At 33.5% G+C, this 14,257-nt stretch overlaps 1 protein-coding gene across 2 annotated transcripts in view; it reads right to left on the reverse strand.

Annotated features, from left to right (window-relative positions):
- Window positions 1-2,714: 2,714 nt before the first annotated feature.
- The window catches only part of Dscam3 (Down syndrome cell adhesion molecule 3), an 80,003-nt gene continuing 68,460 nt past the window's right edge, over window positions 2,715-14,257 (reverse strand). Inside the window, exons 24-32 of one of the 2 annotated variants that reach the window (XM_081993894.1) lie at window positions 12,657-12,845; window positions 11,781-11,960; window positions 11,431-11,724; window positions 8,036-8,192; window positions 7,794-7,978; window positions 7,270-7,395; window positions 6,892-7,210; window positions 3,419-3,568; window positions 2,715-2,956 (exon numbers count right to left, since the gene is read on the reverse strand). In XM_081993894.1, the coding sequence (XP_081850020.1) occupies window positions 2,905-2,956; window positions 3,419-3,568; window positions 6,892-7,210; window positions 7,270-7,395; window positions 7,794-7,978; window positions 8,036-8,192; window positions 11,431-11,724; window positions 11,781-11,960; window positions 12,657-12,845 (1,652 nt within the window). In that variant the 3' untranslated portion in view covers window positions 2,715-2,904. Of the gene's footprint in view, window positions 2,957-3,418; window positions 3,569-6,879; window positions 7,211-7,269; window positions 7,396-7,793; window positions 7,979-8,035; window positions 8,193-11,430; window positions 11,725-11,780; window positions 11,961-12,656; window positions 12,846-14,257 lie in introns of those variants that run through there. The other variant, XM_081993895.1, reaches the window with a different exon arrangement.

Raw genomic sequence — 14,257 nt, forward strand, 5'->3', positions numbered from 1 at the left:
AACTTGTGGTCTCACCAATATTTCCCACTCATCGTGACAATAAAAAAGCTTATACTACTCTAGTCATGTAAATAACTGTTAGGTACGACTAGCATACTAATGATTCATTACACCCCTCACTTTTAGTTATGCAATGAGCGATTTTACCGCACTAGTGTGGTAATCATACATCAAAGACGTATAGAATTAAAACGTGTTCTTTATGGCTCACCCTAACGTAATAAAAAATAGACAAAATAGTGTATATACTTTTAGGAAATTTGCCGGAAAATGACTCCATGCCTAAATAAAACTTTTCCCTAATTCTAAAAGCAGGTTTTCCAGAAAGGTACATAACTGTCAAACTTGTCATTACCACTAACAAACTTGTCATGTATTTAATGAGAAAACTCAAAACATCTAAAATGTATTATTAAAAGTACGGTAACCATTGGAAAGCTTATGTCCTCAACTACTTGAAAAAGATTTTTTTAATAGTCAGTTTTTATAACTTTTCCGGAAGTTTTCTTTAAAAAATTCTATAAATTTAATTTTTGGAAAATTTTACATCCCTGTTCTTCTGTTACCTGACATTACGAAAGAAAAAAAATTGAAATTAAGAAAGTATATGATTAGCTTGTAAAGTTGAGCACGCGAAAACTTTCCGTCTTGGGAACTTTTCCAAATCGGAAACTTTCCGGGAAGAAAATAAACCTTGCTGGAAAAGTTTCCATTTTCCGTCATTTGTCAAGTGTCAATTGTAATTTTTACCTGTCAGTTCAGTCAATACTCGCGATTTCCACTGGCGATTTAGTGCAAAACTAGTAAAAACTACCAGTTGGTCAATAAATATAATAATTAATAGACAGTTTGATACGACATCAAATCTCAATTGTCAATACGATACACTGTGCTGTAAGTTCACAATGTATGGAGTTAGCTATGGAGTAAAATATAAACATCATTCACCCTGTACATAGTTAGCACTCTGTACTTTTAAATAAACTCCAATTTTGAATCCAGAATAACATATAATAAGACTGGAAGACTATTCTAAAATTCGACGAGTAGAAAAAGTCCCATCATTTAGAGGTTTTGGCTTCTTGCCTTTGTTGTTTAAATCCTATGGGTTAAATTACAGTTTAATCTTTCCAAATAAAGCCTAAAAACACCCTGTATATAGTATAGTACACCTTATAAAACGCAGGCAGCAATACAGTGCAATAGGTCAAGGTGAATGCATATACCTTAAGAGACATGGACAGTCAAGTAGGTGAGAAACTTTTATGCATTGTGTAATAATATTGGTTCGAAATGATATGGCCTGCCCATGTTGTAGTTACGTATTTAACTAACCTGTTCAGAAGTAAGAAATCAATGTCTTGAATCAATATTATACAGAGGGCTTTTTGAGGTACCATTTCCTTCAGAGTCAATTTCAAATAATTTTTCTCAGCTCAGTATTTATGTAAATAAATCAATTTGAATCAAAAATAGTTACACAATCATCACAATTGTTAGCGTTACGTAGAAAGAATTAAGGATGGTAATCCTGCGACACGTAGACCTACTTATTGATATATCTAATATAGATTTAAATTAGAAAGTGGTTACAAAATATGATTACAGGCATTTAGCACAGTATATTTTTCAAGTCAACTACTTCGGGGTTCTACTAGAGCATTTAAGCTATAATTATCTTCATTTAACGAGAGTTACCAGCATGTTGATAAAACTCCCCCAGCGTTACAAAACACATGTCCAACTGTATAAAGTTCAGGTTGCACATATAACAAATTATGTATTACATTGAAAGGTCAACGATAATTTCCTACATACGACCCAATCGCTGTAATTGGAAATGTACTTGCCCTAGAAGCAAGAAAAAAGAGCAAAATTTAGCAATTTTTGATTGCAACAATGTTAAGACCTCGATGTTGGACGAGTGCATCAATCTAAAGATCAGAATCGCAGGAACTACACCGGTGTAGAACCGAAACGGAAACGGATCCCAGCGAGGTCAATTCGCCTTGAAAGTAGACAATGCGTTATAAAGAAATTGATTCGGACCCTTTAATTTGTTGTTTGACCACCCCGTAATTTGAACTGACTATGTTGCGTTCGTTGCGTTATCTCGAATCGTCTCAGAGCCTGCGTAGCACGTCGTAGTTTACTATAAATTACCGGGTGCTCAATTTTTAAAAATAAATAATAAATATGTCTGCGAATGATTATCATCGGTTTTTGCGGGTCATTTTTCATCCGAGCAGGGTTCTTGACAGCGTGAACCTTTAAGTGCACACTCCCTTACTCGGGAGTATCTTATAAGACCACAAAGAAAAACATGTTTTATGTTTGGTGTCAGATTTCTACCTTTGGCATTAAATTTAATTTTAAACTAGATAAGAGAGCGGCCGCAACGAGACAGAGCTTCGTTCCTCCTTTTTTTTGTCCTCATGCTATAATAAATCAATGGATAGGGTGGTCTATAACGTTCTTTAAGTCCTATACTATAATTAAGTATCGAGCGAGTCGTAAATAAAAGTGTAGTAGGCAAATTGATTCTCAGAGAGGAAAAAATCCAGATATCTCCGGGTGATTTCAATTTGTTTTACTGCTTGTGGTGTTCAATTTTTATCAGTGGCCGAAGAAAACTCTTCTGAATTTACTTGTAATAGTTCTATCCGTTACGTTGGTGATTGCCATTTAGCGGGCGCTCCTTAAAATGAAAGGCGTTTATTGTTTCCTTTTTAGAACATTTAATATATATTTACAGACCATTAAGTTCCATCTAAAACATTCAATTGTAATCTTTAAAAAGTTTATTCAGAGGGTACATAAGGAACAAAGCTTAAAGATCAATATCAAAAAATAGAGAATAAAACTAAAAACGAGTAGTCTTCTTTGGTAGGCAGTAGCCGTGCATTAAACGTGAATAGTAAACTGTTTTCTTTCTTCTTCCTTCCTTTCATGGTATCTAAAAATACAAAAAAAAATTAATTCAATGCATTCGAATGCCATTATATTCAAATCGAGTTACTAAAGGGGAAACTAGACAATCCAAAAATAAGCAGTAAGCCATTAATCAACTCTTTTTAGTTGGTGCCGTCTTTGTTGTCTTTTCATCGCAAATCGCAATGTTACTGCTCGAATCTTCGGAATCTCACTAGTGCTAATTGCTATTGTTTCGCGAACCATTTAAGTGAATCACAGTTCCATCTGTGTGGATTTAAATGGAATTTAGTCCAATCGATTTCAATGCCACCAGGGGCACTCCACGTTAATTTGCACAACGTATTATGAAATGATTGCGTTGTAGCTTTAAGGACAAAGTTTTAACTATAACGTTTCTAATATTAAATGTCAGATGTGCAATATCTAAGGGGTATATAATACAAACTGATAAAATTACTGAAATTTCAAGTGTGAGTAATATTACCTGTTCAAAATGTCAGACAGTTCTGAGGAGATAATTTCCGCAATTTTCAAATCTCTGTCACATTCAGCTTCACTCAGTTCTCTGCTGTCTGAAAAGCACGAGGGAGGCTTAAGTTGGACTTCGTTGGCTTCCATTTTCTCGTTTTCTGAACTGCAAATTTAGTTTATTTTACTACAATTCACACACTAAATTTTCCATCTAATTGTATGAGGCGTATAGATGAAAACTCTTTTGGAGATAATCCAGAAAATTGTTTCTTAAAATTTTATTTCACAATCGTTAAACATCTGTATTTCATTACGAAATGGGCTATCGACCGGAATGGTCTTTCTGCCCTTGTGTACATTCATTAGTTTAGGTTTACTTTAAGTTGTGGAAATATATCGATCTAAAATAAAGCTATTTTTATATTCTTAGTCAAAAAATAAATTTTTGAAAAATCTAAACGTTTTAGACCCATTAATATCAAATCTTCAAAAAATCACTTACCGGACTTTGCATTTGAACTTTAAAAAAAAATAGTAAACGCTTCTTAAATAATCAGTTTATGTCCAGTATTAAATTTGACATGACAAATTAAACATGAACTTAAACACGTATTTTTTAAAGCTAAAATAATAATGAATTTGGTGGGATTTGCATCTATACGCCTCATATTTTTAACCTGTGTTATTGTGTAGAAACAACAATTTTAAGTGTTATGTGTTGAAACAACCCCGTGTATGTCACCAAATGTGTTCAGTTGAAGTAACGTTGACACGGAATGAACAGCTTGTTCTGAGGATGGAAAAATAAATCTTTGTTGAAACGTTGGCTAAACTGTTTGTTGACGCTTAAAAACCGAAAACATCAGCTGTAAATTTAATTTTTTGAAAAGGTGCACTACAATATATGATTAATTAACACTCTATAAAGCTATACACCAGACCTAAAAATCGATATTAAACTTCAGTCAGTGGCATTTTAGTTCTACTCAATTGTGCAGCGTTTATATGAGGGAAGATTAAACGAGACTGTAAACTGTAAATTAAAAGTTTCTAAAAAATGTAAATTTTATGTCCAAGTGCCACCCTTAACAGAAGACATAACAATGGGAAAACAGTTTTGATTTTTTTTGCGCCTGTTCGGTTCCTTTAATTAAGAAACTTATTTAATGAATGTTGCAGATCGCATCTTCAGCTATTAACACGTATCTTTTTCAATTCTGCATAATGCTGGATCGATCAACAAGTGGGAGTATTACCACAGTTTTACCAACCTACTAAAATCGTAACAATTTTGGTCTCGCTTTTGGTTCTTTAATTAACAATAATTTTCAAATAACCTCTTTCAATTAAAGTGTTAAGATAATGGTAAGAAAAGAGCAGAATTGTGATAAAGATGCTTTCAAGACTAGGTTGAATGACCCATATTTTCTTTGCGTGGTAGTTTCTCAAGCAAATGCTGTTTTGTAAAAACTTGTAAAAGGATTCAAAGTATTGATATCTAAAAACTGTGCAAACTTTGTTGAACTGGCCACAATCTGCATCAGAATTTGGACTTGATACCTTGGATTTGTAAGCGAATCACAGTTGCAATAGTGGAGAAGACCTGCCAGAACATTGAAAATTGGTTTAATGGGGCTTATGGAAATAGCACTGTCAAAAATGATCTTATTTAATGCCTTTTTCTTCTTTCTTCCCAGTGTGTTCAAGTTCAACACAACATAACTATTTAGTTGGTTGTACTATGTTGTATTTAAATAAAAAGGATTTTTTGGAACCACTCATCAGAGCTTTTTTCCTCAGATTTAGAAGGTAATGTATGTGAGATATCTTAAACATGATATGATGATGTCTCTTGAACAAGCATTATTAATTGTTTTTCTCTTGTTCTTACGAGAATTGCTCCTAAAACAGTAGGTAGTAAGAATGGGGTACTCTAAGAAGACAGCTTATATTTATTAATTAATGTTTTTAGCAAAACTTGAAGAAGGCTCAATGGTTAGGTTAAGTTAGGTTTTTGATGACCATGCTTTCTATAACTTTTTACCACACTGTTGTAGATTGCAATGGGGTGATTACATGCTTAAACCAAGTTTCTTTTGTCACCTGTTTTAAGTTTTTAAACGATACAACGAAGTGCTGTATCTTGAAGTGTAAGTCAATAAATTCAATTTTTAGTACAAAAAAATCTTTATTTGCAGAAATAAAAGAACAAATAGAAAATATAATAGAAAAACAAATTGCTTATAATAGTCAAGCTACATGTCATTAGGCAGGTATTGTTCACTTTACAAACTTAAAAAAGGAGAATAAATGCAAGAAAAATTTAATGGTTAGTTTTTGGATTAAACTTACCTATTTACCAAAACATGTTCTCTGTTGAAAAAACTAATTTGTCGGTGAATTCTTTTTTTCCGTATTCTTTCTTGAAGGAATTTACTGTAATTTTATAGCTATTTCGATAGGACCTAATTCTGAAAATGATTTATTGATGGTTCATATTAACAACATTCAATGTAAAAGCAACGTTTATTTCAAAAACTTTTTTTTTTCATTTTCTTTGTTTTATGTGTGTAATAGTTCAAAATTATCTAAGTATTGAAAAAATCACAGTTACAACTTTTATCTGAAAGGTTTCTCAATTAAACAAACCGTACAGGCGCAAAAAAATCAAAACCCATGTTAATCTCTAGTTCAGGATGTTCTTGGACACTCTCTCAACTCTAAACTTGAAAATCCTAGAAAAAGTTATGACAGAACCAATAAATACTGTTACACATATTCTTAATATCACGTTTACTATTTCCTTAATGATATAACATTTCAAGTCGAAGGAAAATGGTTGGTACGGTACCATGTTCGTGTTGCATGAAAATTATTAATGGTGGTAGTTTTACGACACCGCGGACTACTTATTGATTTATTTTAATATACGTTAAATGTTATTACAAAATATGTTTGCAGGCACTTGTAGGCAGACAAGAAAATACTCCCCGATTATTTTTGTGAATTTATATCACTTACAAACCGATCATGAGCAGCATAAATGTATGCCAAGTTCATGAATTCAATAAACTAAAAATTGAAGCAATATTGTTCGCGGATATTAATAAGACCCCTAGAGTTAGATTTCTTATCAAAGTAGAAACCTGAATGTTGCGTAACGCTGGACTATATCCTTTATTGCCGAGACAACGTTACTGATTGTAGTTATTTTTTCAACTAGAATAACTTATGTGCACTACACCTTGATCGTTATATAATAGAATGTAGTTCGAAAATTTTATACTCCCTCTACGCGTGATAAGTTCCTTTCACCGCAGTTACACACTCGCTTAAACGTCGTTAAGATGCCTAATAATTATTATACCGGTCAGAGTAATGCCGACATTATGGTTTTAAGGCGAACTAGATCAACTTTGCAAAGAACGCAGGTTAAACCCCTTGATTAATTAATTAAACAAAAATTACTTATACCTTTGTGGCTACCTGCTACTACTTGCGGTCCTGTAATGTCTCTTCACCCCCGGCTGTCTGCGTTCAGTTAAAGGGGACACATCATTGGATTCTGTGCTGGAATCCTTATTCCTGTATAGATCCGCCACTAATAGAGTTTCGTACCCTGTATATCCAACAGCAGGATGCCCTCTGTCTCTTTTCTTTTGAGGTCTGTAGCTTGTGGCTGTGGCTGGAACTGCAGCTGCACAATTTCCACTTCCACTTGTGTCTTCTGAGTCTGAGTCTCCCTGGTGATCGTGATGAATTTGTGTTCGATAGAGCATGTGTGTTGAATGAGGTATTAAAGCTGCTGTAAACACGAAAAGTTTCATTTTTAAAAGATTATTACATACAGTTGCATTGAATTACATTCGTTGTTGTAGTAGTGCTGGTTTTTATGCCAAGTGCCTTTAGAAGGTTGCGTTTTGGTGATGATACCTCTAGATCGGTCTCCATCTTCTATGTGGCTGAAGGTTTTAAACTGCATGGTGTAATCTAAATTAAAGTTAAAAATTGTCACTCTAATAGGATTTAATGACCTTCACCAAATTTAAATCTATGCTCAATACCATGTTACAGAAACGTCCTTTCAGTAACATATTAAATAAATTCCAAAATATCAGCAAGGTTAATAATAATTATATCCGATTCAGCACGCTGGCTTTTTTAAGGTTTACGAACCGTAGATACAATCTAGGAGAAAAACACAGCGTCTATGTTTACACAATATACACTGAACATGTATCATTACGTTATAAAAGCTGGTTTTCATCTATTAATATTTAAAAACATTTTGTTAAACAGCCTTGAAGTAACCAAACCGCAGGTTGATATTACAAAATTGAGTTTACCCGTATATCTTAAGTCGTAGTATATAAATAAATTACTAGTACCAGCAATATCATTTTCTCCTATTTTATCAGGCCCTTTAATCGGTGGTGGCAAATACATTTGCTGTATATTGGATCTGCTTTCCCGTTCCGCAATTTTTTCCTGCATGGTTCTATGCCGTATGTGGCGTGCCGATTGGGATTCCGGTTCCACGTTATGTGATTGATCGACTTGTTGCTGATTGCTTCTTAAATAATTTGAATTCATCTAATACATTCACATTTGATTGCTATTCATTACTCACCGCTTTTTCTTGTACACGAATATGGCACAAAACAACATCACCAACAGTAACACCAGACCAATCGATGCTGGAACTAGAAACACAGTTTCGTTCCAAAAATGTCCTACATTGTAATCCAGTGCTTCTTCGAACATGTCTAAAGGCATTGGAACCTTATCTGATTTTAATCAAAAAATAAAATATTAATCACCATAATTTGTTGCATCCATATCTGTTTATTTTCAAGTAATTCTAAAAATTTTTTTTTATTTGTTGTGTATTTCAGTATGCGTTTTTGTATAAAAAGTTTCATATCCATAGCATTGGACAGGTAGGTTAAAATGTGTTATTTAAGAATAACAAGCTATTTAATTATAAAATAACGGTCTTAATTTCTTGATCCAGAAGAATTTTGCGACTTAGAGGATCACACATACAAATAAAGTAATAGAGATTCTCATTTACTTGGGTATTAGATCTAGGACCTCTTAGAATAACCTTAAAAACATGGTAGATCTGAGAGAGTTGAGAGAAGATTTTGACCAGAAAGACTCTTGTTAGTTATGTAGTAATTGTAATAGTGAGTAGGAATATGTGTATTTTAAATGTGTTGTAATATGGTGCTGACTGTATTTATTTTGTAATTATATTTTTTGATATTATCTAGAAACACCTGTGGAGGTGGGGAAGAAACTGAAGAACACGTGCACTGTGAGAGTGATGCAGTATCAAACATAAGAACGAACATGTTTGGTAAAGATTCCTCAAGTCAAGTAGCTGGACGTTATTAAGAAGTACTTGAATACTTGATAAATAGATATTTGACTTTTTTATTGCAGATCGTGACTTGATGTCAAGTATTATTGTGCAGTTTTAACTACTTGACACTTACAGTAAAATGGTAACGTGGTATAAAAGGCAAGAAAGACGCACACCAACATAGCACAACAATGTACTACGAGTAGATATATACCAGGCATATCCTGTCTAAACCGGGAAACTACGAAAACACAAGCCTGGCATATTCCTGGCAGGTTCTTAGGTCGCTGATCGCAAATTTCCGGTGTAAACTCTTGTGCTACTCACTGAACATGTATTTGGAATGTAATTATCTGTCATTTGCCTTATATCAGTAAAAATATTTGACAGGCTCATCCCCAGAACGTTTCTGATTATTGAGAACTAGAAGTTACACAAACTGTGCCATTAGGTACCGTTTGCACCTTTCGCCTACATAATTAAACGTTAGTTAATTTTAAACTCTAATTCTCTTTTTGGCATTTACATGTCACAAGGCTAAAGTTTTTCTCAGATCACAGCACTTCACAGACATTGTAATTTTATATTCATGTTATAATAATGACATGATACAATTGTAATCTGCATATTCCAGGTATAAACTAGGCATTTTCATATGGAATATTTGGTTTGACTAGACATATACCTTATAGAACAGCCAGACACAACTTTTATGGAATTTTTCTTGTAAAATAAAGTAAGAAGGAATCTGGAAGAGGCAAGTAAGATTTTTGATTAAATCTTAAATGTCACAATTCTGCCTTCCTGCTTCCTGTTGAAGCTGTCACCCTGTATATCTCGGAAACTGTATTCCTCTTGTACAGCACACACTAGACTGTAAAGTAGGTCATGACAAACTGAATTGAATGACGTAATAACATACGGGGTGTCCTATTTGAAATAGTACCTCTTTTGAGGGTTTAAAGGCACCAATAGCTGGTTTAATGCAGTTTCCTGTTGAAGCTATTACCCTGTATGTCTCTGGAAATGCTTACATAATAGGCTGTAAAGTAGCTCCTAACAAGCTGAATCGAATGATGTAATATCATACAGGGTGTTTGAAATAGTACACTTTTTGGTATTTGCAGGCACAGACGAATTAAAGAACTTTTATCATTATTTTATCGTGCAAAAAATCCAGAGTTAAAGAAAGTTGCATTACGAATGAAAAATTTCATATTGTCAAGCTGAGATTATTTAGATACGCAGTTAAAATTACGCAAGTGTAATTCTGGACACCCTGTTAACGGCCATGTGCACCCTATTAGTGCACACTTTACTTTTTGAACAGATCGCGTGCTCGATAACGTGACCCTTTGGGCACAATCAACATTTTTCAAATTACTTAAAAAAGTGCACTGGTCCAACGGTACATTTAAAAAATTTCTAGGTTGTCGTTAACGTGTTAACTATTAACTAGTAAACAAAATTAATGTTCTCGATAGTTTCCAAACTAATTGATTTTGCAAGTGCTTGACAGATAAATTACTTGACTCGATATTCATTCCTTCTAGCTTGAATTGAATTTGATTTGAAACTCAGTCAAGTCAAGTCCAGCAATCCCTACTGTTATCAGCATCATCAATGATGAGACTAGACTCAACCCAGATCTTAGAAACAGAAGATACAATAGACTGCATTGTCATACCAACTTAAATATGTCATAAAATAATATATCACATTCATGTATCATGTCATATCCCACATACTGAAAGCAACTTGTTAGACACTTCAATGCCAAAAATGCCTTCATTTATTCTTCAACTGTGAGCATGTAATGTTGAAAAGTTTTGACTCATTGTGAATAAATTTGACACACTTTCTTCACGAACAAAAGACTGAATATGAAAAATAAACAGATAATTTTGATGCTTAGGTTTGGACAAATGAGGGTTTCTAATTAATTAATAGGCTATTAATGAAATAACGAAATGAGACACGCCTTGGATCTGGCGAGTGATCATTTGTATACGATTAAAATCTTTTATAAAAAAGTCAGCTGTTGGACTCGATTGGTGTTAATTTCTCGACACTTCAAGGTAATCTTTTGCTCCATATAACGACCTTGCCAATTCCACGTTGCTCTTGTACATACATAAATACCCAGACAAACAGATTAAGTAACAGTGCTTTAGTTAATATGTGTGTCGTAGGACAGTACATTGGATGTACGTGATACGCGTATAGGAAGCGCGTAATTTCCTAATGTGTCACAATTTGGAAAGTTCTTGGCTGATTGGAGTGACGATATTTTAGATAACAATCCAAACCAATTTTCACTGCCCGTCAAAGGGATTTCGGATAACTGAGCAATCAAGTTGATTAAACAAAAACGATCCGATATCAATTAACGTTATATAAAGTTTGCACCAAAACCGATTAAGCATAGAAGTCGGCGATTATAGCCAAACCAGAAATAAGTCGATGATTTTGTTTGCATAATATTCGAGTTCCTATTAAATAATTCGTTATTTCCAAATAATTGTTCGGCATACAAGTTGCTTCTGTTAACGGATTTTGTGGCGATAATTAGTTTGTCGCTAGAAAACTTCCAATTTAACAGTGAAATTATCGGAATAACCTTATTACACAATGCTTAATTATAATAATTTGCTTACTTCCATCTATAGACAATGTAGCTACGTTGTAGAACCCACGAACCACCCCGGCGTCGTTTTGGGCAATTATTTTAATCTGATACCAAGTTCCTGGTAGTAAATTCTGAATTACTATTTGCGCCTTTGAAACTCCTTTTGCTATTAAAAGCCATCCAGCTTCGCTATAAATTTTATATTCCAAAGAAAAGTGCGTAATGGCACATCCACCGTTAGGCCAATTTTTTAACATAACTGTTATCACTGAAGAGTTACTTGAAAATATCTGTTCCTCTTTAGGTAACACTGGAGGTCCACCTAAAAGACTTTTCTGAGTTAACAAATTTTTGCCCTTTTTTGTTTTATGGTCATACCTCTAGTCTGACTATTAATAATAGGACTGGGAGTTCCTCTGCCCACTCGATTTTGAGCAGCAACATAAATGTAATAAGCAGTGCCACATTTCAAATTTTCAAACGTGTATTGTAATAATTCGGGAGCGACATCAATCCTGCTCCAATCAGTTTGTTCGTCCTTAATGTTGAGAACGTAACCTAAATGAGATAAAGTAAACCATATTGGAAAGTGAACAAAAACGCTGTTATTAATTATTTATACGGCTGGGTCGATCGTTTAAATGGATTTTTACACTAATAATTCGATTCTAGGTTTTGTTACAACCGTGGAAAAAGTTTTGCACTGGTCAAGAATAAAAGCGTTACATAACAAATTTTGTCGTGGACGTTAAGGAGCCAACTGAATGTATTATTATGAAATAGTCGATCAAACCACGAAAAGAGAAATTTTTATTTATAAAACTTGCCATTTTTAAAAATATACTTGGAAGTAGGTAAACCAATTTACCTTCCACCATTCCCACCGCTAGAAGTAAATGCACCATGTCAAGTCATTAGGAAGCTTAAATTAAAAATGTAAAAAGCAATAATTGTTTAAAGAGCTTTAAAACTAGTTGGCGATTGTCATTTAAAGCGGATTTTACGTCGATAATTTAAAAAAAACTGCTTACTTTTTTTGGTTGGCTTGATGTAAATCGCCAATACAATCACTTTCAAGTTTTTGAACAGTCCCTTTTGGCAAGGTTATTCCAGCTCGAAACAAGTGTATAATCGACCGAACCGTATGGTTTAGTAAAAGTAAAAAGTTGGTTCCGAAACGAAATCAAGTAGCGTGTAACAGCTAAATATGTATGCAAAAACTTATTAGTTCTAAGAACTTATTTCTCTACATACCTTGAATGGTTGAGCCCCCATTTTCAGGTTTCGTCCATTTTACTTTAATGCTATTAGAAGTAGAGTATTCCACTTCCACTTCTGGGGCTGAAGGCGGCATCAAGACGATTAAAGTGTAAGTGATCGAATCATTGCCAAATAAATTGACAGCTATACATGTGTAGTTCCCTGTCAGGGAGGCGTCTACATCTAGACAGAATATTAAATGCGTATTGTATTTAAAATACCAACAGCCGTTTTTAATTTCTAACAATGAACGAGAGATTCTTAAGTAGGTACGCAGAATTATTACATTGATGGTGATCAATCATCAAGCTATACAAACGTGCCGTGCCGTAATATGCTTGTAAGCCAGCTTTCAAATAAATTTTGATTCCGCTAGTAATTGAGTCTGAAATTTTCTCTTTGAAGATAAGAACACCATTTCTGTGTCTCCATATTTCAAGCCGCCAAGGGCAGGTTGCTTGTTTATAGGACAATGTTGTGCGAAGAACAAAATTTAGTGTTACTAGACGGTTTTACGGACCCATTATGAACAATGCATATATTAGGCCTGGATTTATATGGTAATAATTTGTGGTTTTCAAGCCAGTCTTTGCATATTTAAGTTTCATACAATAAACAAATAAAACGTGATTTACCCACTTTGGCGAAAATATGTAGGAGCAGCTCTTCCTAATTTGGCCCCGTAGTAATTCAAAATCCCCAAAGCACTTAGTCGTGAAATTCAATATGTGTAAGCCGTTTCAACATCACGTTGATACTGAGTAATTATACAATTATTTTTATTGAAAAAGTGTATTTAATTTGCACTGGTTAATTATTAGGTCATAATAATACAAAACTATTAAATATCGCTTTAAACAAATGTAATGTTTGTGTTGAAACATCACTTAATTAGTTATATAAAAGTAAAACCGCTCTATTAGATTAATTAGTTGTAATCGAGGGTACTCATTATTCATGTGGTGCTTTACGGCAAACACCATCAATTAACACTATTGACCCAATAATCAATTTAATACAGCGCAAATATTTTTTTTTAGCTGATAATCTGTACACACATACAGGTTTATTGATTACATAATGTTTAGTTGTCTAATAGAAAACAATAAATATAACAAATCTCAAATTTCGAAATTTTTTTAAATGTCGAATTTCCGAAATTTATATTAATCGAGGTTTCAACCTACGTAAATTGTCACCGAATAAATTTCGGAATTACCTTGAGCTCTGTTAAATTATATAGGAAATTAGGAAAACATAAATTTGTTCAAGGTGTCCATATGATTATTGGCTAGATCATAGCATAACTTGTAATAATTAATTCCATTAAAAATTGCATTCCATATGGGGTGACTGAAAATTATTTTTATAACTTACATTGGTTGGTTAATAACCCTAATGGTTCCGGGTCATCAAAAACCCCAATTTTTGCAAGTTAGAAGCGGAAATACTGAAATACTAATTTTGATCCCTTCAGTTAAGTTAATTTTAAGGTCAGAGCGAAGATTAAACTTGAAAATTAGCACTAAAACTCGTAAATTGCTTGGCTAATCCAATTAAGCCAGTACGTTGGAGAAATTGACAAAAAACATAAC

Source organism: Ips typographus, linkage group LG16 (assembly GCF_016097725.1).
Source record: "Ips typographus isolate SLU linkage group LG16, UJ_Ityp_2.0, whole genome shotgun sequence".
Classification (NCBI taxonomy): domain Eukaryota; kingdom Metazoa; phylum Arthropoda; class Insecta; order Coleoptera; family Curculionidae; genus Ips; species Ips typographus.